Source organism: Daldinia decipiens (genome assembly GCF_022478715.1).
Source record: "Daldinia decipiens strain CBS 113046 unplaced genomic scaffold F4813scaffold_28, whole genome shotgun sequence".
Classification (NCBI taxonomy): Eukaryota; Fungi; Ascomycota; class Sordariomycetes; order Xylariales; family Hypoxylaceae; genus Daldinia; species Daldinia decipiens.
In genome coordinates, this window is record NW_026054571.1 from 107,449 (window position 1) to 132,725 (window position 25,277).

General features: G+C 47.5%; 6 protein-coding genes across 6 annotated transcripts; 2 read left to right on the forward strand and 4 right to left on the reverse strand.

Moving 5' to 3' along the window:
* Nucleotides 1-648: 648 nt before the first annotated feature.
* Nucleotides 649-3,540, reverse strand: F4813DRAFT_366631 (uncharacterized protein). Its single transcript, XM_049244060.1, has 3 exons — nt 2,699-3,540; nt 2,068-2,638; nt 649-1,980 (listed from the first exon to the last, which is right to left on the reverse strand). Exons 1-3 carry the CDS (start codon nt 2,867-2,869, stop codon nt 1,211-1,213), a joined length of 1,512 nt encoding a protein of 503 aa, XP_049097568.1. The 5' UTR covers nt 2,870-3,540; the 3' UTR covers nt 649-1,210.
* A 2,325-nt stretch (nt 3,541-5,865) lies between these two features.
* On the forward strand, nt 5,866-7,336 carry F4813DRAFT_156517 (alpha/beta-hydrolase). The gene is made up of 2 exons (XM_049239022.1): nt 5,866-6,195; nt 6,316-7,336. Exons 1-2 carry the CDS (start codon nt 6,083-6,085, stop codon nt 7,073-7,075), a joined length of 873 nt encoding a protein of 290 aa, XP_049097569.1. The 5' UTR covers nt 5,866-6,082; the 3' UTR covers nt 7,076-7,336.
* A 1,630-nt stretch (nt 7,337-8,966) lies between these two features.
* Nucleotides 8,967-10,517, reverse strand: F4813DRAFT_391455 (MFS general substrate transporter; the record flags this gene model as incomplete). The annotated part of the gene is made up of 2 exons (XM_049247167.1): nt 8,967-10,269; nt 10,324-10,517. The coding sequence occupies 2 exons, from the start codon at nt 10,515-10,517 to the stop codon at nt 8,967-8,969; spliced, it is 1,497 nt and encodes a 498-aa protein (XP_049097570.1).
* A 2,500-nt stretch (nt 10,518-13,017) lies between these two features.
* Nucleotides 13,018-14,638, reverse strand: F4813DRAFT_156586 (MFS general substrate transporter). The gene is made up of 2 exons (XM_049239023.1): nt 13,738-14,638; nt 13,018-13,657 (listed from the first exon to the last, which is right to left on the reverse strand). Exons 1-2 carry the CDS (start codon nt 14,551-14,553, stop codon nt 13,145-13,147), a joined length of 1,329 nt encoding a protein of 442 aa, XP_049097571.1. The 5' UTR covers nt 14,554-14,638; the 3' UTR covers nt 13,018-13,144.
* A 2,161-nt stretch (nt 14,639-16,799) lies between these two features.
* F4813DRAFT_156616 (uncharacterized protein) lies at nt 16,800-19,050 on the reverse strand. Its single transcript, XM_049239024.1, has 2 exons — nt 18,155-19,050; nt 16,800-18,092 (listed from the first exon to the last, which is right to left on the reverse strand). Exons 1-2 carry the CDS (start codon nt 18,872-18,874, stop codon nt 16,947-16,949), a joined length of 1,866 nt encoding a protein of 621 aa, XP_049097572.1. The 5' UTR covers nt 18,875-19,050; the 3' UTR covers nt 16,800-16,946.
* A 1,789-nt stretch (nt 19,051-20,839) lies between these two features.
* Nucleotides 20,840-22,042, forward strand: F4813DRAFT_366638 (uncharacterized protein). The gene is made up of 2 exons (XM_049244061.1): nt 20,840-21,795; nt 21,856-22,042. Exon 1 carries the CDS (start codon nt 21,523-21,525, stop codon nt 21,781-21,783), a length of 261 nt encoding a protein of 86 aa, XP_049097573.1. The 5' UTR covers nt 20,840-21,522; the 3' UTR covers nt 21,784-21,795; nt 21,856-22,042.
* Nucleotides 22,043-25,277: the final 3,235 nt, after the last annotated feature.

The following is a 25,277-nucleotide window of genomic DNA, read 5'->3' on the forward strand; positions in this document are numbered from 1 at the left end:
GTTCAATGTAACCCTAGCCTCATCATCCGTCGCGGGTGAGCCGGGTTTCTCGCTCGGCGCGTTCAACGCTCAATGCCAAACTATAGGACGTAAGGTATGTATGAGGGATGTTTCCTAATACACCAAATAGCACCGAGAAGAGGTCTATTATACGTTAGTAATATAAGAGTCGCTAGGTTAGGTATATATTTCTCTCACAAGAAAAGAAAAGAAAAGGGGTCCAACAACCTAGCTGCTCATCAATTCATATTATAGCAAATAACTATCCACTCATAAACAGCCATGTTTGTTGGCCTAGAACTATTATACCTATATGATCATTATGATAATATTAATAAATAAATATATAGCAATTTCACTCATTAACCCAGACATGCCGATACCGGCTATACCGCCGTAATTCGGTTCAAGAGCCAACACCGGATTCCAATTCATTCCAACGTAAAGTCGGAACTGAAACACAGTCGCTGGCAATAGAAACAGCGCATTATATGACATTCCCATCAATTAAGATAAACACCGCCACCCCCCGGTATAGGTATTCGTACCTAAGTATGCTGTCGAATGCTTGAAGCACTACCTCAGGATCTTATGGGCTATCTCTCTAGTCATATCATATAACTACCTGTTTCAATCAAAGTTAACTGTCGGTAATATATGTAAATAAGTTTTCGTTCGCTACGTAGGTAGGTATATACGTAACAAATCCCCTATCGTGAACATCCCCAGAAGTCGCCCAATCTTCCTCTTAGGCACCAATTACCCTCGTCTCCCTTATGAGACCTCAATAGCAGCAACCTTGCTAGAAAAGCCTCTTTCAGGCAAATTAGCCCCAAACCTTCCAGCGCCTAACAATAAATAACAATATAGCCCTAAGGCGGCATAATAGCCTACCCGTACATCCCGTAGACTCTTTTTAAGGATACCTTCCAAAACATTGCTTTTCGATGGCGAGAGAACTTCCTTTCCTTTTCTCCCGTAACCTCCCTTAATGCTTCTATTCCCAGCGGCCCGGCCCCCGCCATTAAGCTAATCTGTATTTCAGCCTTTTGGGTATGTCCAAATATAATATCCATTTACACATCTAGAAGAATTGAAAGGGGGAGCAAAAAATCAAGTCGACGCTATAGATATTATCGTAGAGAATCTCGTAGTCATCGTCTCGAGGCCTTGTACATTGTAGTTTATATTATAATTCGATTACGCGAGTTCACCTTTGGCGATATGCGGGTAGTAACGGTAATGGTTTCGTTGGCTGCATTGAGTTCCTAATGCTGTCGTTTTGGGATTGAACGCGGCCGAGTTCAAAGGATCGGTCACTCGACGAATCTTGTTCTGCTAGCCATGTCTCGTCGCGTGTATTAGCTCCCACGGGCGCCATAGGTGTCGTAGGTGTCGGTGTCGTGTTACCCTCGATGATATACATCTCACTCTTTCTATTTATCCTCCCGGGTCTACTTTCCGCATAGTCTTGCCGTCCATCATCTTCTTCGATAGGTGCTTCATTTACTCTTGACATGTATGACGGTCGAGATCGCTGGCTTCTACCGGCTAGTGTATCGGCATCCGAGATCGATCGAGAGCGCCGAGGTATGCTCGGAAGCATTGCGGTATCGGATGATGCTCGAGACTGGAAACTCTTGCTCGTCATGCTCCCGGCGTCTGATAACGACGAAGTCCGCTGAATCTTGCCACCAAACGACCCAGCGACTGGCGAGCGCGACTTAGAGCTCTTCGAATGGCCGGTTTCGATGTCTACGAGAGTAACATCGGCAGACCCAAATGCCGGCATGTTCGATCGATTCGTACGCGACATCGGATGGCTATTACTAAATGGATTTGGGCGACTCTGACCACCGGTGCTACCGAATCCCTTGATCTTCCATAGCCTAAGAAGGGGCCTAATAGTAACAAGACTCGAGGCGACAATAGCAACTCCAGGTTCAATTAATGTCCAAACCATCGCGTCAGTGCCAGCATCTACACCGAAGATAGCCAGTTAGCATATATGCATCCTTGATTTCATATTCAAAAATGAGGAATTCGCAATAAAAGCCAGAAACTTACGCAGTATATCTGCCAGGTCAGTGAGATCAGCTAGAAACTTGAGTCGGACAAGCGTTGCAATGCTTGCGAAAACACCCAAACCCAGAACCACGACCACTGTCATTTTAGCCTGCGCACTCATCTTAACGCTCCAGAGTATGGGAATCGGCAACAACGCGTATAGCCAGTCGGACAGGATACTCATGACACTAAGTGCGTAAGCAGCGTTGACAATCTCATCGGCCGAGACGCATCGTGAGTTGGGGTCATTCTGAAGAATCGTGTAATCCCATTGAGCGGCAACCGGATTACACTGAAATATATTCCAAAAGAACAAGACTATGCTCCATATGCTGAAGATGATGATACTCGCGTAGAGAATATATCTGTACCTTTTTTGCGAAGCGAGGCGGAGCAGGAAGATACCAATACTGAGCTTGATCAGCCACATGTTAAGGACGTATGTTGCCGTAGCTAACGCCTGATATTTCAAGGCCTCGATCTCGTGGTGCTGGTCTAGCGATGCGTTATGCCTCCCCAACCCATCCCGAACCCCCATAAGAATGAGCGCGCATGATACAGTGAAATTTGCCTATTAGAATTTAGCTCAGGTCCAAGAAATTTAGTAACCAATGTCGAAGATATAACCTACTTGAGCAGCAACCATCAACCAGTCATCCCATTGGAAGCCGTTGGTTAACTTAGCACGGACAAATGACCTCAGGGAAACGGAGAGCCAGGAAACTGACAGCATAACAACGGCGGTTACCACCAGAGCATCGCCATTGCTGTCCGTCGGCGCGTTTGGGTCCTGGGCTGCCATGATAGATACCGTCTATCAGGCGCCAAGAAGAGAAGGACTGAAGGAAAACAAACGAAAGGGAACAAAGTAAAAGAAATACCAAGATAGAAAGAGATGTTTACAGAACCGGCCAATATGTAATGTATATATTATTGGAGAGAAAATGGCAAATTGTGACCAGCACTACCTACATACGAATGATCTTGTGGGGATGGGAACAATGTGCACACTTAGCCAGACAGCCAGACAGCCAGACTAGACCACTCTATGGGTCTTATCATCATCGCGTACTGCCTATTGGGGTAATGCCACTTGGGTGTAAACGGGGGACCTTGAAGGGTCCTAAGATCGTCAGATGTCCGGTGCTACCCCGGGTGAGAGCCGAAGCTAATGTGATAGTACGCAAGCCCGGAGACTTGTAGTTAGTATGCAGCTGGGAGAGGATGATGAGACCACGAGCCTCAAACCCATGTAGTCATATGCAGAGCCTTGCAATAATAGACCCGACGTTAAGGAAATTCATGCATCTTTATTAACGAGGCGAAGTGCCTTTGCGGATCCGGTGCTTGACATGCACTCGCATAATATCATGTACGTACGCCTTGTACGTATATTAGTTTTCATTGCAGTATTCTGCTAGGTTAGTTGGTTGTTCTGGACCCTAGAGGCGACTAGTATGTAGTAGAAGTTGGTTAACCTAAAATAAATAAAAGACGTGGTAAAGAAGAGGGTCATATTAGTCTCAAAGTCTCCTTCTTGCATATACCGGATATTATATTATGTATATGAATATATTGTATGTAGGTGACTATCGCAATATTACACACATTTAAGTTGGAGTCGGTACGATTTGGTTACGATTTAAATGCGATGGATGCAGTCGATCTTATCCTGATACAACACAAATTCCCCGACTTACTTACTATGTATGCGAGACAACAAACACTCGCAAATAGCAAGAGACATTACCTATATGTATGTACGGATTACATACCTAACATAGTGCATGCATACATATGCGAGTAGCTCCTCAATATGTGTAAACACTGACAAACTGAGCCCGACTGCTTGGATATGTCCCACGAAGCAATGCCAATATTGAAGCTAGAATATTAAAGCTAGAAAAGTCTAGAGCTAACGAGTCGCCGTTTGAAACGAGAAACTCACTATTCTTATTCTCGCTACATGTATTTACCACTAACTACTAGGATAGGTCCCTTTTGTTAAGCTCACGAACTATCGCGACACTAGCAAAACCAAGGTATTTTGTATTAGGGAGGGCAGCCAGGGGCATTGCACCGCCTACATGCATTCGCTGCGTGTTTCTTCAACCCCTAGCCTCGACTTTTCGCAGTCAGGCAACTCATAACCCAGGATTAGAAATGGGTTTAATGGGTATAATGGGTATAATGGGCACCTATTATACTAGCATTCACTTCGGCTAACTAACCAGATCAGCAGAAACCTTTATCTATGAAGTAGCAGCTTTACTGCATGACTCTCAATTGAGAATATTCAAATTACAATTCTCTAAAGCGGAGTCTTGGGGTAGAACGGCTACAACAACGGGAACGGACGCGATGGTTTGATGATGTCTACCACGTTGCCCTGTATCTTGGAACCGTAAGCCATGACAAGCTATGGCAAGCCATGACAGCACTCCCTATCACATACCCCGCATGTTTCATCCTTTTCGTGTAGCAAGCCGTAATGTCCATCGGCGAAAGATCAGTGACCCCCAAATAGCATACATAAGAGATCATACATAGTAAGGGAGAGAGAGCGTGGGTTGACGTCTGAGAAAGGGTTTCCAGGAAGCTTCTATTACAATTCATCGTCCCAGTTCCTCCAGTAACACGTTTTTGTACATGTTTCACAACTCTCAGCCTTGTTCAGGGTATCATATCCGGGTCGTGACAGGGGGGCTCCTTCGTCCCAACCAACATCGACGACATTTCGAATCCGGTAAGAGGCTCGCAAGGTGCTATTAAAGAGGTCCCCTTGGAACAACAACCCACTACACATTTAGCGAATCGGATGATTCGTCACGCCTTGACTCGGGACCATAACCGCACCTTACCGGTAGTAGCTAGTCTGCGCCGTAGACTCGGAATTCATAAAGTCGGCCACGATAGAATCGCATATACTCGCAAATACTCACAAATAGAATCACCAACCTTGCAAGCCACGTCAGCCTGCGAGTCATTAACCTAGGTGCTTGGCCTATCGACATCGTATTTCGATATCATGTTACAATGAAATAAAAAGAGTCCGACTGTAGACCATAACGTTGGTGTTAACGTTGGTGTTAACGTTGGTGTTAACGTTGGTGTTATTCCACGAGAATATGAAAACCTTCCTTTCTTGGCAAATACGGCCGAGGTCTCGACGAGTCGGCTCCATTACTACATACATAGTAGATATTTCGGTCCGTCGATAGGAAAAGATGATTCAGGGATAAGGTCCGCCCGTTCTACCCCTGTATATTCCGCCGTCGAGCTCTCCCTGTCGGCAATAGTCACCGCAATTAGAAGCAAAAGGCACATACATACATATCGGCTCTATTCTCCGGATCAGCATTCACGTCATCTTCCGTTACAACAACACTACCAACCTTCTCTCCCATTGGGCATCTAGAGACACAATCCAATCGCGTAGATAAATCGTTGGGTAATAACAGCAAAATTACAGTCACAGTTTCACAGCATTCGCTTCGAGCAACCGACGAATAGAAAAACAGATGCTGCAGTTTCGAATAGTAACAGCGGCACTTGTATGCATGCGAATTGGAGAACAACATAACCTCCTTCCTTCTACATGCCTGGATTATAGAGTATGCCTTGCGGGAATGCCCGCGAATAGTAGTATTGGGTAAGAAGAAGAAAGAAAAAGGAAAAAATAGGAGGCTGGGGAATCTCTTGTTACGCAATCCCTTGGGTTAAATCCATCACACAAGCACAAGCAACTCTCGAGTCTCAAGGGAGATGGAAGATGGACGTATACCGGATAAAGTATTATGAGTATTATGACAGCACCAAAGCAGGGTCGTATGCATTTAAGGACTGATATGTACTAAAAATGCGCATTGAGATAGACGCATTCCCATTGCTATTCCCCTTCCCCTCATGCTCCATAATCCATAATCCATAATCCCAGCATCGATTCGAAGCCTATCGCAAAATGCTTTTTTTCACATAGCACAGCTTGCCAGCCCATTGGCATCCAACGTTACTCATGGCGTCGTCGCTCACATACACCGTCCACCAATACGGCACACACGAGCTGCAACGGCTAGGGGTCTGGGACCTCGACGTTGTTGACAAGGCTCCAACCAAATACTGGATCGTGTAAATCTCACTTACATACCTACCTACATAACCTTACCACCCAGGTATACGTAGATATAAATATAGGTTAGGTCCATAGCACCCATTAACTAACACACGTACCGCTTTCCCCGCAGCTAGATTCATCCACGGCGGCGCATGGCGCGACCCTCGCGTAGCGCACGACACCTTCGCGCCCGTCGTGACGCGCTTCCTCGAGAGCAGTGGTACCGGCGGTGGATCTACCCGTAGCATCCCTGTCGCCGCCTTCGCCTCCCTCGATTACCGTCTGAGCGCGCACCCGGACTTCCCGCAGGACCCGGCGACCACGCCACCGGATCGCTTCCGCGGCGCCAAGCACCCGGACCATCTCGACGACGTGCGCTCCGCGCTCGCGTTCCTGCAGACCCGGTTTGGCTTCGGGGGCAGGTACGTGCTTGTTGGACACTCGGCCGGCGCGTGTCTTGCGTACCAGCTGTTGGCGGGATTATCTAGCGTCGAAGACGTCGGGGTGGAATTCCCCGCTGCCGTGTTTGGCGTCGAGGGCATCTACGATATGGCGGGCTTGAACGCGCGGTTGGGCGACGGGTATGCGGGATTCCTAGAGGGGGCATTCGGGCCGCGGGATAAGTGGGATGCAGCGGCGCCGATGAAGTGCCCGGGGAGCTATGGCGATTGGTACCCTGGCGGGTTGGCTGTGCTGGGGCACTCGGTGGATGATGAGCTGGTGGATATGCCGGAGACGGATGGGATGGCGGAGAGGCTGAAGAGGGATGGTGTTGAAGTGTTGCTTGTGAGGGATCTTACGGGACCGCATGACGATGCTTGGCAGGATGGTAGAGGGGTTGCGAAGATAGTCTTGCGGATCTTGGATATTCTGCGGGAGAGGGCTACGTCGTGAGAAGATGATACAGGGGGGAGGGTGGGCAGTAGTGTGTATAAATAAGAGTGATAGGACAACAGGGCTGCTCTGGTGTATTTGATAGGTATGAGATACAACCGAGCAGGCCGATAGTGTCCGCCTACACCTCTCTCATATCGGTCATCTTCAAATACTATCTCAGTTCCTTCGTGGATCTCTCCCCGTATCGCCTCAACATAGCGATATTTGCAGTGACCGTACTCCCTGGGTATCACCAATATGTCATATCTTATATAAGTGAAAGGTAAATAACCACTCACAATACAGTGATTATATTTATCGGTTTCCCGTCAACTTAGAGGTCCTCTGCTTCTAACAAAGGTTTGGGTTAAAGAATGGTTTGGGTACGTAGTTGGGTAGCAATGTGAGCTATGAAATGGAGTTATCTAGACCTTTCTTTCAGCCGAGGCTACACTAAAGACTATAATTGCTCCTTGTTGTATAGATATACCGCCTCCTTTATTTCAAATATGATGCGTGTTATCCGTAAATTCTCGACAACTAAAACTTTCTACAGGTTCTCTAACAGTGTTCAATAATCCACCCACGGCCTGATATTTTGGCTGAGGGATGATTAGTTGGGAATGTCGATTAAAAGACGTTATAAATATTATACGTCTTACGAGATATCCTTCCACGCCCACCTCTCATAGAAAACCTCTTGGGATGGCGAAATTATATATGTGATAAGTATAAACAATAGTCATCATTAGCATGAAGCAAGATAGGAAAGCAGCCTTTCGTGAGAGGGAATATCCTATATGATCACGCCGTCGTCGCCAACTGTTAGATTCACATGGCCAGCCAGTTCGCTTGATCCCTACCCCTTAGAGAACTACACTGTGACTTCCATTTTATTTTCCACCAAGGAAAGAAACGTATTAAAAACACCATAGGTACGGTAGGTATCATCTCACCAATCCCAAGTAGGACCCAAAGGTCGGCCACCCTATTTACTACTTACTTAGACAGATACATACCTCCTCTATACATCCAACTCTTAAAAATAGAAACAAATTCCTACCTCAGTTGCTACACGAAATAGGCTCCCTGAGAGCAACTCCCCCCTTCAACACCAGTCTCAGGGGCTCCCTCCCTCCCCACCTACCTAGGTACTCATATACAGTCCCCAGCCATAGTACACCATCTTCCAACACAATATCTCCAGAATCCACCCAATCAACACATACAGCATATATCACGCCACCAACCCCTAATCTTCTTTACAGTCTAGGTGCAAGACCTAATATCTGCCACCCTTAAAAATACATAACTACCTAGCTACCTACATGTGCAAACCCGCAAATAGGCCGTGTACCATGTCTCGGACATACATACGTATTAGGCGCGGCTGATATTAAGTCGCAACTAGGCGCGATAGACGCATAGTGGCGCACTTACGCATATATATAGGTACATATATTGCTTGCATACGCGCCGGGGCGCCACTACTCCGCGTATCTCGTTTCGGAAAGCGAAGCGAAAGGATGTCGTGTTGTGCAAAAGAATTATTAAGCTGTATTATAGAATGGTGGGTGTAGCACAGCAGAGTAGAAGTGAACCTTATATGTAGTTCACCGCGAAACAATATACATAAGACGATCATATTGTTTTGCGTGTGTTTATGTACCTAGTTATATTGCGTTACGTTGAAGTTCCGTACTATGGCGTCGTCTAGTCTAGGGTAAATATAGTTCTACAAAGACGACCGTATCCAATCCCACCCAATCCATCCTCTGCTCGTAGCGCTACAGTTCTCTAAGTAACCTAAGTTAGGTAGGTAGTCTACTACTTGCGTGGAACAAGCATGTTCGAAAAACGCGCCGTGACGCGTCTTAACAAGTGATAATAAAATCAAAAGTGCCAGTGATCACGCGATATAACGGAAATCAGGGTGCCTGTACCCCAAACCCGCCTTCTCTTGTTCCGTCAAACCCACGAGCCGACTGTCGCGGCCACCCCGAGCCCGTACGCGATTCTCCCACAGGCAGTAAGCGATGCCACCGGTCGAGAGGAGCAGGGCACAAATTTGCGCGACGAGGTTGATCGTGTGGCCGATGGGGAACGAGGGTCCGTCGTTGGGGAGGTAAGCCCAGACAGCCAAGATACCACCCATAGTACCCAACGTGACAATCCAGCTACTAGACACGGCTCGCACTGCCGGGCCGGCCGAGTTGTTGATACCCCAAGACAAGAACCCGGGCCCTCCAGGAAATGCGCCGACGGCGCAGAGGTAGACAGCGGCGTACTTGAGGTGGTTGCCCGAGCCCCACCGGAGTATCGCGAAGCCCGTAATACCGAGGAACGTGAACACAGCAAGATATATGCCGCGCATTCTCGTCTTGTCGCTGACAAAACCGACGGCGATAGCGATCAGCGAGGCAGCAACGTAAACGGGAACAGTGTAGTACTGTGCAGTCAGCGACTGCCATCCCAACTCCCTAAGAAGAGTAGGCATAAAGACGGAAAGACCCTGAACGGTAACGTTGATCGAGAAGAACCCCGCGGCGCAGATATAGTTATTGATGTTAAGCATCGCGCGCTTAACATGGCGCATCTGTACTTTCTCATTAGAACTGGCTTTGTGCTCGAGGCGAAGTCGTTCGGAGGCGATCCACTTCTCGCGGTCTGTAAGGACCCTTGACGTCTCGGGGCTCTGCGGTAAGATAATAGGAGCGAACGCGGCAAAGAGAACGGTGATGATACCCTCGAAGAAGAAGATATTGCGCCATGTGTGCAACCTTGAGCCAGCAATTCCCCAGTCGGGGATCTGCGAGAATCCTGCGGCCAACAGCCCACCGAATGCGCCAGCAAGCGATGCGGCCGAGACATAAATTCCAATTCTGAAGTACAGTTCTTCCCTCTTATAGAAGGAACTGAGGAAGAAGGCCAATCCAGGCATAGTTCCGCCTTCAAAGATACCTAACAACGCGCGAACGGCGCATAACTGCTCGTACGACCTCACGAAAGCTGTCGCTATGGACACAGCGCCGAACCCAACAACCAATCCAGGAAGGTAGAATCGGGGACCGACACGTTTTAAGAGGATGTTAGACGGCACCTCGACCACCAAGTAGACGACGTAGAAAATGCTAGTTGCGATGTTGAATCGGTATCCGACAAGGTTCAGATCCTCTTGCATTCCCTGGATACGGGCATTTCCTATGTTTATTCTGTTCCTCTAATTAGCATCGGTTATAGTCCTAGCAGTTCCAAGAGTGCCGTACCGGTCAAGAAAACAAAGAAGGTATAGAAAAGTGACGGTTGGCACTAGCTGCCAGTCCAGCTTCCTGCGAACGGCGGTTTCTTCCTCCGCCGTCCAGCCAGGTGCCTCGGAGGAGCCTTGGCTCTTGGTTTCGAGCACGAGCGCCTCGGGCTGGTCGATGTCGCTTTTCTCGTCTATGGTCCGTATCGCTGCCATGGCGACTGACTGACTGACTGTATGAGCAGTTGAGCGAAGTCGGTAAGTGACGCAGAAAAAACGGCGAGAACGCAGAGAAGACAAAGGCAAGCAGGTCCCTGGACTTTCAAACTTGTTTATAGTGGATTTCTTCTTAGGAATGAATAACTCCGAACAATCCACCCATCCATCCATTCGGTCTAGGATGCACCCAGTGGCCTGGAGGAAGGAAGGGGGTCCAGAACCTGGATATGCACTTTCGGCAAATCAGGGACAGGATTTGATTGCGTCGTTATTAAACACCCCGGCCTCGCCTAGACGGATATTCAACTCTACTTGGCAAGAAGTAACGTCCTAGGATTGGCGATGCCTACACTAGTCGCTAACGGACGCTACCCCGCGAAATGGTTAGTCCTAAACGTCTTGGCCTTTGTTCTCTTCAACAGATCTTACTCCGCAGTCTTCGGCAGAAGACACGGCTGCTTGAAACCAACTTCAACTATACGAATAGTCGGTAGTCGTCTACTTTTTATCTAGTTGGTAGACCATCGAGTGCCTAGTTGCGGCTGAGCACGGAGGTAGAAATAGCACCGACAGACAACAAGTCATGTTCTCGGCTGACACCTTCATGCTAGACATTGCCGTTAGAAGGGTGACTTTTATGGCACTCTTTTATGGCACTCTTGTCCAAGACTTTGTATGCGCCTGAGCCTTGGCAAATATGTTCGCTGTCAGGTGGGCAGGGTCCAACTCCCATTTTATTAATTGTTAAAATGTTAGTTAATACTACCACGCCCATGGGTGGCACGGATGCTGCGGCTCTATATAATATCCTGCTACAGGCTGTAAGCAGCGTCAGAAAGAAGGGTAAGAAGGGTGGTAGACATTATGGTGGTAACCCCTCAAGCAATGATGGCGAACGTATTATATTACTATTACTATTAAGTACATAGTAGTAGTAGTAGAGGTAGTTAGCCGTGAGGGGTCTTCGAGATGGAGGTTGTTAGAAAGATTAATGATTGATGGAAGCACGAATGGAAAAGCCCCGGGTGGAGAAGTTTGGGGAAGATAAGACCCCACTTGTCTTAATAGACCCTTTTTCCCCTGATAGGAAATATAGCAGGGATATAGACTGCTCCATTCGACATGATACCTTACCTATTATGGTTAGATTGACTTCATGCATGTGGGTAAGACGCCATGTCAGCAAGCTCAGCAAGCCACAGCGATGCGTAGTAGCCTTTTAGCTTACCTCGCCCGTAAAGCCGGAATCCAATGAACGCATCTGATTTCATCATTATCGAATTAGGTTTGTGGGGGATTGGAATTGATAAAGTATAAAAACCCAATATGACAATATAGCACTTGTGATGATATCATGGTAGGGGGTTGTCTACTATCTAGGTACGTACCTAAGGTAATTGCCATGTAAATCGGATCAATGGATGTGATTGATATATTTGCTACTGATTGATAATAAAACACAAACACCAATTCTCCGTGATACGATATACGATACCCTCTCAACATGACGCACGTATATGATATATGTCGCATAAGCAGCAAGTTACAAGTATCACCGGTGTACTATGTAGGATGGGATGCGTCAAGCTTTCTTCCGACGCGCATCCAATGCGACGCGACCGCCGCATACATGATAAACGGTAGGCTCGCAACCCGCATTGGCTATGCAGTACTGCCGACCGAATGCATAGAAAGGCCGCGGTCGCATAATCTCTCGTGCGACTGGACCTTATCGAGATCCGCAAGGGCCGTCCTACATATGTACTTCCAACTTTCGGTATTTTGGTATCGATGTATTAGTTATAGCTTATAAATTCATATAGCGGAATCAAGTGGCAACATACGAAGATGGGGAGGGTAGTAGAACCTTAGGTTAGGTACTTATAATTTATATACAGTATCACTAAACTAATGGATTTGACCAGCCATTATTTATTTGTACGTCAACTGTACATATGGAAAGTAATAAGCAATACTATATGTAGGTACTTAGGTACGAATCGTTATGCCCGGGATCGGAGTTTAGGTAGATTATAGAAGACTTATCACGTTGTTACCTTGTCGCCACTATATATAGGTAGTTATATGATTTTGTGTTGAGGAATATTAAAGAATGTGGCACCTAAAAAGTTCTGCTAACCCATATATGAAGATCTACTAGGTTGCTATATTCCAGTTACAGCGTTTATCAGGCATCAAGATCTACATGAGCATCCCTTCTCTACGATTTCAACTTGATGCGCTTGTGAAACACCAGATAATTGTAAGTAAATCGATCCAAGTCCTAATCACAAAAACCATAGTGATATATCAGAGTGAAATATTAGATTATATCGGCTCCGTATCAAAACGAAAAACAGGAAAGTCATAACTCGTAACCCAATCTACTTCTCAGACCCATTACAAACCCTTTTTTCCCTTCCCTTTTTTTCTCCCTCCGAAGCCGAATACCGAGAAGTGTCCATAAACACCCCCTCTCCTATCTATACATCATCATAGCAGAGTTACCATTATAGCGGAGAATGGCGTGAGACGTAAAACAGAACCTTCAAATCATACCCATATCCCATTACTGTTCATACAGCCCGGCAATAAAGTAATAACAATGTCGCCGGCACATTAATCTATACCTTGATCATTAACTTGGCGCCCGACACCTTATACCTAGCTACGGCCAGGGTAGCTGCTCCGAGGATTGTGACCAGACCAGCCCAGACTTGAGCCCAGAGGTATTGGCCGCCGCAGTAGTCGATGATCGCACCTGCAGTGGGGGGACCAGCAACTGTCGCGAATCCCAGTATAGTACAACACATGCCGAACCTAGTACCCATCGTTACAGGATCCTTAGTCAGACTGGCTAAACCGCTGGCGAAGGCTCCCTGAGCCGCGTTGTTCGTGATACCGAAGACGATCGCGAAGACGTACATAGTGGACGGCGTGTTGATGGCAATCCATGCGAAGAAGGCGGCAGCTAGGGTGATGGTCGATAGGATAAAAGCATTAATAGGGCCTAGGTAAGTGTCGGCAAGGTACCCAATTATTGGTCGAGATGGTATACCGACTGCGTTCATGATAAGTAGTAATGAAACGGCAGACGTAGGTGTAAAGGAGGCAACTGTAATAGCGTATGTGTTGACCTAGTCATACAGGTGTTAGAAAATTCGTTCACGATTATAAACCCTAACCCATATGGCGTAAGAGAGTGGATGACACTTACATAAAAGTAACCAAAATATAAGGCCCAGTAGACCAAGAATGATCCTGCGACGAAGAGCACGTAAGGGGGCTCTTTGAAGGCGGCCCACTCCACCAAGGGACCGGTTTTCTTGGGGAGGCGACGTGGCTGAAGAAGTACGTTCATGACCACAACCATGAACAGCGCGACAAATCCTGCGCAGCGGACGGACCAAGCGAAGCCGATCTTAGGTATGAGGTATTGGACTGTGGCAGGAAAGATTATACTCCCTGTTCCGGTACCAGCCGAAGAAAGTGTTAGGGCTAGTGCGCGCCTCTTCTTGAAGTACGACGCGACGATGGTGATGGTAGGCATGTACATAAGACCTAAACCTAGGCCAGTGCAGACTCCCTGAGAGAGGAAGATCTGCCAGTATTCAGTGGCAAGACTACTCATGAAAGTGCCTATTAAAGCAAGGAAGGACCCGCCGAGGACCGTCTCCCGCGCATATCCCGCATCCGCTAGCCGCCCAGCTACAGTGCAGATCAAGTTGTTTAGGAAGATCTGGACGGACCCAATCCAAGAGATTTGTGATGCAGGAAGTTTAAGTGATTCTGTGTAGTAAAGCTGATATATTCCAAAAGCTGCACCGTAGCCGCAAGCCATAGCGTTGATGAAATGGCAAGCTACTACTTGACGCCAGGCAACAGAGCCTCCGTCCGGGTAGTCTTGAACTTCATCGTCGACACTAAGCTTCGGCGTAGCGCTCTCGTCGGGATGAGCGAGCGATACCTGGCTGTTGTTCAGAGAAGTAACAGCTACCGCATGATGAGTCTCCTTGATTTGCTCAGAGACCATGATAGGCAAAAGATATAAGAGTTTGTGACTGGTTGAGATGCTGAATAAGCTCGATATATTGCTAAACTGAGAGGGAGGATGACAAGAATGATAATCGTGATAATGAACTTCACGATGCGGCCCTTCATATACTTACCAAAACCCTTCAAAATTTTCCAGCTACCAAAATCTCTAACGGAACATATTACCTAGCAAAATCTCACGATGTGGCCACGATGTTGCAGGGAGGTCAAGGGCCCGGACCCCAACGTCCGTTAACGGCTGCGTGGGCTTTGTCATGGAATTTCCATGTGGAGTAAAGCGCATAAGGGGTGATGGTCTGGCCGCCCTCCCAGCGTAGCGCAAGTGTGCCATCCCCAAGACACGTTCCATACCCATCGTGAGCGTTGGTAGATCCTCTCACACATAGCAGCGAACCGGAAGCTTGCGCGCCGCCACGGAGACTTCGAGGGGGTCTCCAACGTGACGATAGCAAACGCGCATTGCACACATTGCACAATATCACGAGATGTGTGCCTAGGTGTCTAGGGCCGGTAGCTCATTACCGAAAGCGCACCGACTGGAGCAGAACAACGGTGAAGAAGAAATCTAGCCTGCTTCTAGTCCACATTGCCATCTCGATAGGGTCTCGGTAGGATCCTCAGTTGGAGCTTTTCAGTCATGGACCGTGGGCTGGGCATCAATTCCCGAAAAACACAACTGTCTCCTCTTTCCCGTACCAAAGCCTCACGAGGTTGGTATCGTGATATTGCCATCCGCATATAGAGGCACAAGGGAAGAGGAGAAAAGATGAGTGGAGAATCAAATTTTTGGCCCTTTGGTCCTCAAGTTCGGCTACAAGTGGGCGACGGTGAAGGATTTGTGTGAGGAAAGAAGACTTTCCAAACGCTCGAGACAGAAATTGATCCAAGCCGCCTTTTCTGATCTAGTGCCAAGGCGGCTAGCTGCCAGGGGAGAATTCGACTAATATATAAAGGGAATAGCGGGTCACCGATCTAGTTTAACTCAACGTCACACAAACCCCGGAATTTTTTTGACTGGCGGTAACTGCCGAATGCGCAACCAATCATAAGCTTGGATTTGGCTCTCTGGCTTCTTATTTTAGGTCCAGAACGACGCCGCTTTAGTTTAGGTTTGAACCCCGTCCGACTTCTCCTTTCGACCTTCGATGCGAGCCACGAACATGTCAGATGCGGTCCATTGAAAAATGAAAAAATGAAAAATTATGTGTTTATGTGTTATATGGGATGATACCTGACAGTCTGAAGATTAAAACATGGCACTTGTAGTATATAGTTTGATACGCTTCGTTGTCATCCACAGACTTACACGGCGTGGTAGGTACCTATATATAACTACGCACGTCCACCAAGACTCTAACGACGATCAGTCAGTCTATCAATTACTTTATATATGTGGGAGCACATATACGCACATACGTATATATACGCTTATAATATATACCATCTCCTAGTTATAAGCATCGTTTATATTTGCCGCTAAGGTTTTCATGACATTTAACATTCATTTCCGCTAGCTAGCGATAGAGAACAATTAAGGAAAAGAGAACAACACACAATGCGAAAAGCTTCAAAACAAGTATGGACCGCCAAAAAATATAGGAGAAGCAGGATAACCCCGTTTGAAAACACAATTTCCCACCCCGTACGGCTACCAAGTCCGGCCTTTCGTACGCCCTGTGATCCGCTGACAGTAGGGCACCTGCTACGCATCCCTCACCCTCGAGCAGCGGACTCCTTAAACACACCGGTTTTTTTGTTTTCCTTGCTGCCGTTCTTCCATCTTCCCCCTTCTGAAACGCGCCTGGATTCCTTTTTTCCAAAGCTTACCTTCTTATTTCTGAGCCAATGGCTCGGCATAGTATCTTGTAGCTGAGGTTGGTGACGTTGCGAATGATGAATTGACAAGCAAGTACGATCCAACGCCAATAACCCCCCGGCAAGATATTGTACTTGACGTTCCATGTTTGATAAAAAGGAGTGTAACGGCCGCGAGGCCCATATTAAATACCTGTTTCCTCTACGCCTCTTCCAATCCCAATAGGAATAAAACTCCGACGAAGAGTGACAAGACACCATCCCATATCCGCTTCCCTCCTTAGATATCGCATAGTTTTACACTAGCGTAAATGCAAACACCTCGTTTTTGCTATAGTTTAGAGCAGTGCGGTGTTGAGCATACAGACGTATCCTATCAACGACTATATTTTGTGACTGAAGCTGATAGATACAATTCTTAGCACTCGGGGTGGGTATGTAATGGAGAAAAAGGCGGCACCCGTCGGCAGGTTTCGCAAGTTCTCTGCCTTACATGATACGTATTGTTGAGTACCTATCGATGTGTTGTGGCGCATTATTCGTAGATCAGGTGACCTACCGCTTTCGCTTCTTGTTTTTGTCACCTGCTACTGTGGGGGCCACGATGGGAGCGGCGGGTAGAAGGGTAGGAGGTCCGGGGATATCAGCCGTCTTAATTGGAACGCCCATATGGCGACCATATCGACCCTTTCGGCCATTTCCTTCGTCTTCGCTGATGCATTGGTCGGCGCTGAGACCAGCGTCGCGGCATCGACCGCAGGGCCGCTGCCGGTCGCAACCCTTTTTACTCTTGCGGCATCGCTGACAGCGCGGCTTGGTAGATAGGTCAGGTTGGTCATCCTCGCCCGACTGTCCTGGGGCCATTGTAGTCGAGGCGATAGAAGGCTTGCGCGACTGGTTTGGCAGAGACGCGGGCGACATTGGGCCAATGAGGCTAGCAGCGACGCTAGTCTTTTTTGTCTTTGTGAGCTTGGGAGCCTTGGGAGCTTTAGCCTTGGAAGTCTTTGCACCCGGTGCTTGTAGCTTTCCGGGCTGCTGGGCCTTGAGCTTCGAGTCGTGTGACTTGGGCGCTCCGAGAGGGCCATCTTCAACACCATCCTCGTAGTCAGCGTCGTCGCCACTAGCATCGATGCTTTCGCGCGAGGGTATGAAGTGACTGTGTGTTGTTTGGTAGACCTTGCGATTGACCCCAGCGAAGTCAAGCTTCTGGCGACGCGAAGGGGGTAGCTCATTTTCGCTATCACTATCGGCGTCGCTCGTAGCACCAGTCGACGAAGCAAGCTCAGCCCTACCACTGAATGTATCGTCTAAGGTCGACGCGGAAGTCCGCCCATGGGAAATGTTGGACATTTCGCCTAATCTCATAAGCTGGATTGCGACATCCTTATCCTCCTCGGACACGCAACTTCCAATGGTCGGATCAGGGGTTGGCAGAATATTACTACCAGTTCCTGGATAGCTGATGCTACCGCTATTGCGATGGCGCCGCGAGTCGTTCATCGGTGTCGCAAACATGCCGGCCTGACCATACCCATTGTTATAACTCTGCGGAGATTGAAGGGCACGAGCATTTGTGAAAGCATTCTGTCCGGGATGCGCGAACGGAAATGCTGGTCGTTGATGCTCAACGCGGCGAACAGGAGAGACGGAAGGATTAGAGGTAGCAGCGGGCATCTGAGGTGGCGCGAAGAGCGGCAGCTCCTGTAACCACGGCTTAGTTAGGCAAGATCGCCTTGAACATACTGGAGTTAGGGTAGACTTACCGAGCTCTCAAACTTGGCGCGCTTCCGGCGACCGCCTTCTACGATATTCTCAACACTAATATCAGTGTTGCCGATCTGTTCCTTTGCCTTGCTAGACACAGACGCAGGAGCACCGTCCCCGCTATCATAGCCGTTGATACTATCGCTACGATTATCATAATTCGCGCTACGATTTTTAGTAGAGCGCGAGCGACCCTTCTTCCCAGCTGTTGGATTCGTGCTAGCAGATGCGCTACGCCTCCCGCGACCTCCGTTGGGGGATGGACTGCGCTTGCGGGAAGTCCTCGACGCAGGTCTCGAGAGATGGTGCCCTAATTGTTGGGCCGCATAATCAATTGGCCCTGGCTGAAAGCCATTTGGAGCAAATGCTCCCGCCGGTGGAGGAGACTCCTCAATGACTCTCACGTATACAATCATGTTGTTGCTGAAGTTCTCATATCTCGCAATGAGAGTGTTACCTCGATCGTCCTCAAAACTAACACCCTTCCCGCCATGGTAGAGACCGTAGAAATTCTTCACAGTAGATATTATTGACTCCGTGTCATCATGAGGGTAGATTTGAACGCGCAGGGGAAGTCTTGCGCGGTATTGAGGAGATTCGGGGAAGAGGAGCTCGAATTGGACATGTTTCGGGGTTACGGGTTGTCGAGGGGAGGCGCTTCCGCTATGAGAACCGGTAGAGCCGGACGGGAAGGTTTCCATAGGCGAAGCGGACGTCATTTTACTCACACCACGAATCGCTTCCGTATAGAGGGTGAGTTCGTCCGCTCCGTGCGGCTGAGGCTTGGGGAGATGAAAAGCGCTCACTACCGTTCGAATGAGGGTGGGCTGAGGGAAAGGGGAGGTATAGTGATTTTTGTTGGCAGCAGAATTAATAACACCAGCACCAATAGGTATTTTTTTATACAAGCTCCCGCCTATTTGAACAGAGTATGCCTTTAAATGTTGGTGGTGACAATATAGTTGTAGTCGAGAATTTTGGGCGAAGCGGTCAGGGCCGATCGCAAGAAAAACGAACGAAAAGTCGGGTTCGTCGAAACGACTCTTTTCAACTAGAGAAACTTCATACGCATTAGTTAGATCATAGCAGCATTAAACAGCGATTATATCTCGGTATCAGGAAGTAATAATGCTGGCTGGCCTGTTCAAGGCCAACTCTAGGTGCGGAGTGAGTGGTTGAGTACGACCCAGAGCGTGTATAGTAGGTGATGGCTAGAACGAGCAGAATGGAGAGATAGGGTTCAAAATGAAGCGAATGCTTGATCGCATTAGGTGCCTTTGCTAGAAAAACCTACCAGGAGTAAGAATGGATGGTGCTGTGCGCTTAGAGATGCATGAACACGACTTTGAAGTCAGGATTAGCCCCCGATCGACCTATGTCACCAAGGAGTCAGTCACCAAGAGTTGCGGAATTACGGATGTTCTCGTAGGAGTAGGTGACTATGTAGGTTGCAAGGAAGATTGGGATGGAGTAAGAAACCTACCAGAGGAAATGGAAATGTGTTAGATGGAAGCTGGTCGAGAATTCGGAGTTGTGTGAAAGAGGAGGTGGAAGAAGAGTAGTGAGGTTTTGCAGCGTGAGTCCCCAAAAAAGGCTTTCCCACATAAAGTTGCATGCCGTCCACTAAAGTAAAGTACATCTAGTTTGGTAGGTGCAGTACCTGCCCGACTTTGGGGCGCCGCGGGCTGCCCAGGCCTTGAACAGCGCACCAGCACCACACCACTAAAGTACCTGGCTACCGGCTGCTAGTAGGCGTGTTTAGTGATGCATCAAACCGAGAACGTGCCACTGAAGAAATACATGTACATAAAAAAAAACAACGGTCAGGCCCTATAACATGGAAAGTACCGACCCGTCTCCGTCCCCGTCCGATCCCAACGGTGAGCACCTTGTTTATTTTTATATTTTTAATTGTTTTCAATCTTGAGAATAGAGAAAAATGAAAATGAAAATGAAAAGGTCAAGTAACTAATTATAATTATTATAGTCTTTGTAGTATAGAAGTACCTACGTTTATTCTCGACCAATTTACCTGAGAACATTCAATGTACCTGGTAGTTATCTAAGGTTGGCTATCTAAGTGGGTATAGGGAGGTACCGTCCCGTAGTACTTCCAGCATTCTTCGGGTCCTGGTCAAGTGCGCGCCGTTTATAAAGTTACAAGATCGACAACAAATGCGACTAGCCCAGAATACTGACATTCAATGCTCAGACGCCAAGGGTAGTAATCGCGAATTAAGTTTATCAGTTTTGTCTACAGGTTCTACGAATTCTACGGATTTGTTTAACATGTTGGAAAGCTCATAATGGGTTCTATGGGTTCTATGTATTTCGAAAGAAGAATGGCGTCCCATCAGGTCGATAATTAGATTGGGGACTTGCGACTTAGACTGGGACTTGGACTGAGTTTTACATGTATATTTTTACATATATTATTAGATATATTACATGGCATTAACACTAGGTAGGTATATTACATGCTGTATGTTAGTAGTTGGTAAGGCCTCTTCTTATCGAGTCGCAAACATTGGAAAGCATTGGATGCATTGTACACATCGTCTAAACATACGTTATTGGGTACATGCCGTCCAGCGGATGCATTAGAGCGTCACATATTATCTTTGCGACTCGCATGTCCCGCCGCGATGCGTGAGTGCGTGAGGATACACCCATACATGTACTTCCACATATTGTGCGATACCCGCATAGCAAATCTGACCATGCGCTGCGTTGCGCTGCATTAGGACAATGCTGCGAACGAAGGCGACTTTTGGACTTGGTTTCTTCTCTATGGCTATATGGCCGTATGGCCGTATGGCTGTATGGCTGTATGGTTTACCTAGTCTATGATCTATGATCTATGGTCTATGGTCTATGGCATGTTCTAGGTATGTCTATGTAACTCGAAATCTAGTATCTTGCTTTAATATCCTGCTCATCTTAATTACCTTACATGGGGGAGGGGGGCAAAAGTCGATCTGCGTCAAGTCGCCTTGTCTCAGAGTCTCAGAGTCTCAGTCTTAAAGAAAAAGAAAAAGAAAGAGAGAAAACGCAAACACGTCCCTGAATTTGCGCATTGCGACGTCGAACTAGGAACTAGGAATTACCTGCCTCGAGATCCCGTGGACGCACAGCCATATTGCGCGCTTCCGGCAGGTCAGATACATAATGTACCTATCTTGATACATATTAAGATAGATACGTACATACACATCTGACTTGTCCACGATGTTCCAAGGTAACTATGTAAGTTGCGGAATCACCCGGCCTTCTTCTCGATCCAGGCACACACGCGCTCACAGACATATATACCATACACACATAGACCACACATAAACCACACGCTGGCGCAATTGTGTAATCCTTCATGTTCCAAGGGACACCCGTCAGATGGCTGCTCACGGTATATAATGCGCCTTTGCTTTGCGCCGTTCTTTGCGATTCAAGCCAGACGCTACTTAAGGGGCTATGCGCCGCCGTTGTCCAAAGCGTCCTTCGCACTAGGACGAGTAGACGTCACATTTTGAGGCTCGAGCTTTACGAAAAGGAGCCATTGGCGCTTTTGCGCATCACTTCGAGTGCCCCCCTACTATATAACTTATTTAGGCGCATTTCATATAAAGTCTGACCTACATCCTCTGTAAGATGTCGCGCGAAGGCGCAACTTGAGAAAATGAGGTTATCTAATGATCGCTGTCAGGTGGCCAGCTGATCTATCGGCTCCGTGGACAATAATTAGTTCGTGGTCGCAAACGAGACCTCGTCGTATGCGAGTTGAGGTGAGCAAAGCGGGCAAGTTGACAGCCTATCCAGCCAATAGCGTGGCTCCTTAGATGCGCCAGTTTGTCTGAGAGCAGGGATAAGGGCCCAGCAAAACTGGTAGGGTACGTACGCAGTAGATAGACATGATGACCACTCGGAGAAGTCCCCAGACCCATCTAGAGGATACCTGAGGGTCGCTCTACGCAGTAGTGTGAGTGGGCGCAGGACGGAAAAGCTGCGTCTAGAATTCGCAATTCACTAAAGATGGCCAGTAGGTATCTAGAAAATTGGGAAACCAAAAGCAAAAACGAAAGACTTTTCAAGGGCCTTGATGGACGGCCAGGAAGGTAATCATGGTCTGACGGAAAAGAAGAAATGGGATTCGGCCCCATGCTTGTTCTATGTTTAACTACTTCGGTATGGCTACGGCGTTTCGGTGGTAGAGATTTGCGCAGCAATCAGGAAACAAGGCGGGCAGAGGGCTCTTAGCAGAGTACCTACATAACCACTATTCTACCATTATACAATACAATACAATACAATACGTACCGGAAGTCCAAAGGCAAAGACTAAATCGAAGCGAGTGGCACACTGTGGACTCGCTCTCTAGAAGGTTGGACAAATAAACCCACACTACCGAATGCCGGCCAGAAAAGGGAAAAGCGCTGTTGTTAATTCGTATGGAAAGGGAAAAGGTATACACGTATATACACGTATATACACATATACACGTAGAAAGTATTGGAAACTGGAGACTGGAGACTGGAGACTGGAGTTCGACGATGGTATGCGCTGGCGACCAGTTTCATCCACTTGGATCGAATCAGACCCCGGGAATACTAGTAACTTCTGACAGCCCAGATCCTTTCAACCAAGCTGGTAAGCTAGGGAAAAGAAGTTCTCGCGCAGCCAAGCCAAGCGCGGACTACCCTTTGGGCGCAACTTGCGGATCGCCCAACAACTTTTGGTTTCTCCACGCGCTCAGAACTCAACTTGGTTGGCTGTTGACGGACGTCGTACATAATAACATAATAAACATCCACGACTTCTCCAAAACCCGTTCGCTCGCCTATTCGAGTTCGACATTTTGGAAAAACAAACAACAAAAAGAGGAACTAGCAGGGTCGCGACCCTATCTTGAGTTTCAGGACCACGTCCCCTCGTCCCCTCGTCCCCCTCGTCCCCCTCGCAGTCTTTCCCCTCAGTTCCTAGCCTCTGAATAAGAAAGAATAACAAAATTCCGAGGCAGCGCATACTTCTTCTATCTCTCACATCTAGCCTCTTTCTCTTGCCGTCTTGCTGTCTCGTCTCGTCTTGTCTTGTCTTGTCTTGTCTTGCTAGGTTATGTAGGCATGTACAATATGTACAATATGTACGATACCTAGCCTAGGCTGCTTGCTGGGTTAGTGCCCCCGTCTTCTTTATCTTGACCGCTTATGATAGATCGAACCACAAGCGTCCAATGGGCTTTAAAGCCTATCAGAATCGTGGTCTACTTTTCGCTCGGTCTGTTGTTGATCTACACCGCACCCAACTGAGAGACTCTATCTACGGTCTTTCCCCCCGTCTTAAACTGGTGACCTCTGATCCTGAATCCTGGGGTATTCCGCCTGTACGTGCGCAGATAGGCAGGCAGGCAAAGAAGGGGGTAAGAATTTAGGAACGCCAGCAGGATCGACATCGGAGTTCGTCATATCGACTGCAACAACATATTTATTAGCCAAGCAGGAAAGCGAGTGATATTTTTTTTTCTTTCTTCCCAACCTCCGCATGTCGCCACGATAATATGGGTTCTCTCGTCTCCCCAATTAGATAGATTGCCAGCTTGATTAAGGGAAATAGAGCATCATTGGAGGATATGATGTTATGTTTCCAGTACAGTGTAATAAATCCAATAACCCCCCCCCCAAGCGCTGACCACTTATTTACAAGGTATAACTTAGCCTTTCGGTATTTCCGTGCGTTGTTACAACCCTTGCAGCAAAGTCTCGTCATCATGAATTTCCATCGAACCGCATTCCCCTATCTTCACTCACATCGCTTCAATATTTTCTATCTATATATACACTGTTAGGGCTTTGTAGTCACTCTTGTCCAATCGAAAAATAGATGCGACTTTTGTGCGGCTGTTTTTCTCGTGCTTATGCAATGGTTTGAGGGAAGCGGCATGATGCGCATGCATGTCACATCATTGAGGCGACGCAAGACGTCGTCCAGACTTGACTTAACAGCTTAGCCATCGTGTTATATAACGAGGTATGTTCGTATATGTTTGGTCCATATATGATCGCCATGATGCTATAGGGCCTACTACATAGTAGACTTATCTGGACGACAACTAAACATGCGTACCATTATAGTTTAGCATACTGCGCGCAGTAGTCGATAATTCCAGGTTCCGGACTATCTAGTACCGTGGCCGGAAAGCTCTCAAGGGAGGGGTGTTATCCAACCACGATCGAATGTGAGATGTCGTATTCCGATACTCGTTCCAGACCACAGTCAAGGGTTAAACACTAGAAGAGGCAGAGATAGAGAACCAGAGTCGTGCAAAACGAGCGGCCAAGATTGTGCGCATAATTGTTATCTATAACCCCCCATGAAATCGCATAGGCCATCAAATTAGTCGTAGTATGTAAGTTTCTCACTCCCTGGCCGCTCTGTCCAGTCAGACGATATGCGCCACCTGGAGGCATATGATTGAGTACAAGCTTGAAGGCACTAATAAGCCCCAAAGCACATATATCCTGTGTCGCATAACCATATATAATACTTCCTATAGGTTTAGGAGCTAACCTGCCCCTCAGCGGATGCTGTAGAGGCTCAAGATTGTCGTTGAGAAAAGTCAAGACCGAAGACCTTAATACATCACGTGATCCCGAGTTGCGCTCGCGATCGCATCTGAAGAACGACCGCGCCTAGAGTTCGAAATCCAAACCTGGCTGAGCGCACCTCTAATTGGAGAAAGATGCTCTCCCATACTCATAAGATTATAAAGTACACTCTATACAAGCATGTGCAAGGAAATGAGAGAGAAAATAAGTTGTGGCTAACAAGCTACCTCCATTTTTTGCAAAAGTCAGAATGAATCCAAGTGGATGGGAGACGCGATAATGCAAGGCGCTACGTCATTGCTCTTTAAAAAGCGCATTGACCACTAATAGTTCTAGAATGGCAAGTACTCCCGTACCACTTTAAGTCTTAGATGGGGTACATAGGTACCTAGGTAGGTCTCGTAGGAGCCGGAATATCGTAACACCGACAATACCCCACTTATGTAGATATGTAAACTGAGTCATTTGTCAAGAGGCCGTTAGGGTTTCACAGGTTGTTGCCGACTCGATTTGACCTGGGCAACGG

Coding starts and splice junctions, on each gene's coding strand:
- F4813DRAFT_156586 (XM_049239023.1), bottom strand. CDS start 14,553: ATGGTCTCTGAGCAAATCAAGGAGACTCATCATGCGGTAGCTGTTACT. Junction 13,658..13,737: donor TATATTTTGGTTACTTTTAT/GTAAGTGTCATC, acceptor CTGTATGACTAG/GTCAACACATACGCTATTAC.
- F4813DRAFT_156517 (XM_049239022.1), top strand. CDS start 6,083: ATGGCGTCGTCGCTCACATACACCGTCCACCAATACGGCACACACGAG. Junction 6,196..6,315: donor CCAACCAAATACTGGATCGT/GTAAATCTCACT, acceptor CCCCGCAGCTAG/ATTCATCCACGGCGGCGCAT.
- F4813DRAFT_156616 (XM_049239024.1), bottom strand. CDS start 18,874: ATGACGTCCGCTTCGCCTATGGAAACCTTCCCGTCCGGCTCTACCGGT. Junction 18,093..18,154: donor GCGCCAAGTTTGAGAGCTCG/GTAAGTCTACCC, acceptor CCGTGGTTACAG/GAGCTGCCGCTCTTCGCGCC.
- F4813DRAFT_366631 (XM_049244060.1), bottom strand. CDS start 2,869: ATGGCAGCCCAGGACCCAAACGCGCCGACGGACAGCAATGGCGATGCT. Junction 2,639..2,698: donor GGTTGATGGTTGCTGCTCAA/GTAGGTTATATC, acceptor AAATTCTAATAG/GCAAATTTCACTGTATCATG. Junction 1,981..2,067: donor TGACCTGGCAGATATACTGC/GTAAGTTTCTGG, acceptor TCTTCGGTGTAG/ATGCTGGCACTGACGCGATG.
- F4813DRAFT_366638 (XM_049244061.1), top strand. CDS start 21,523: ATGTTCCAAGGGACACCCGTCAGATGGCTGCTCACGGTATATAATGCG.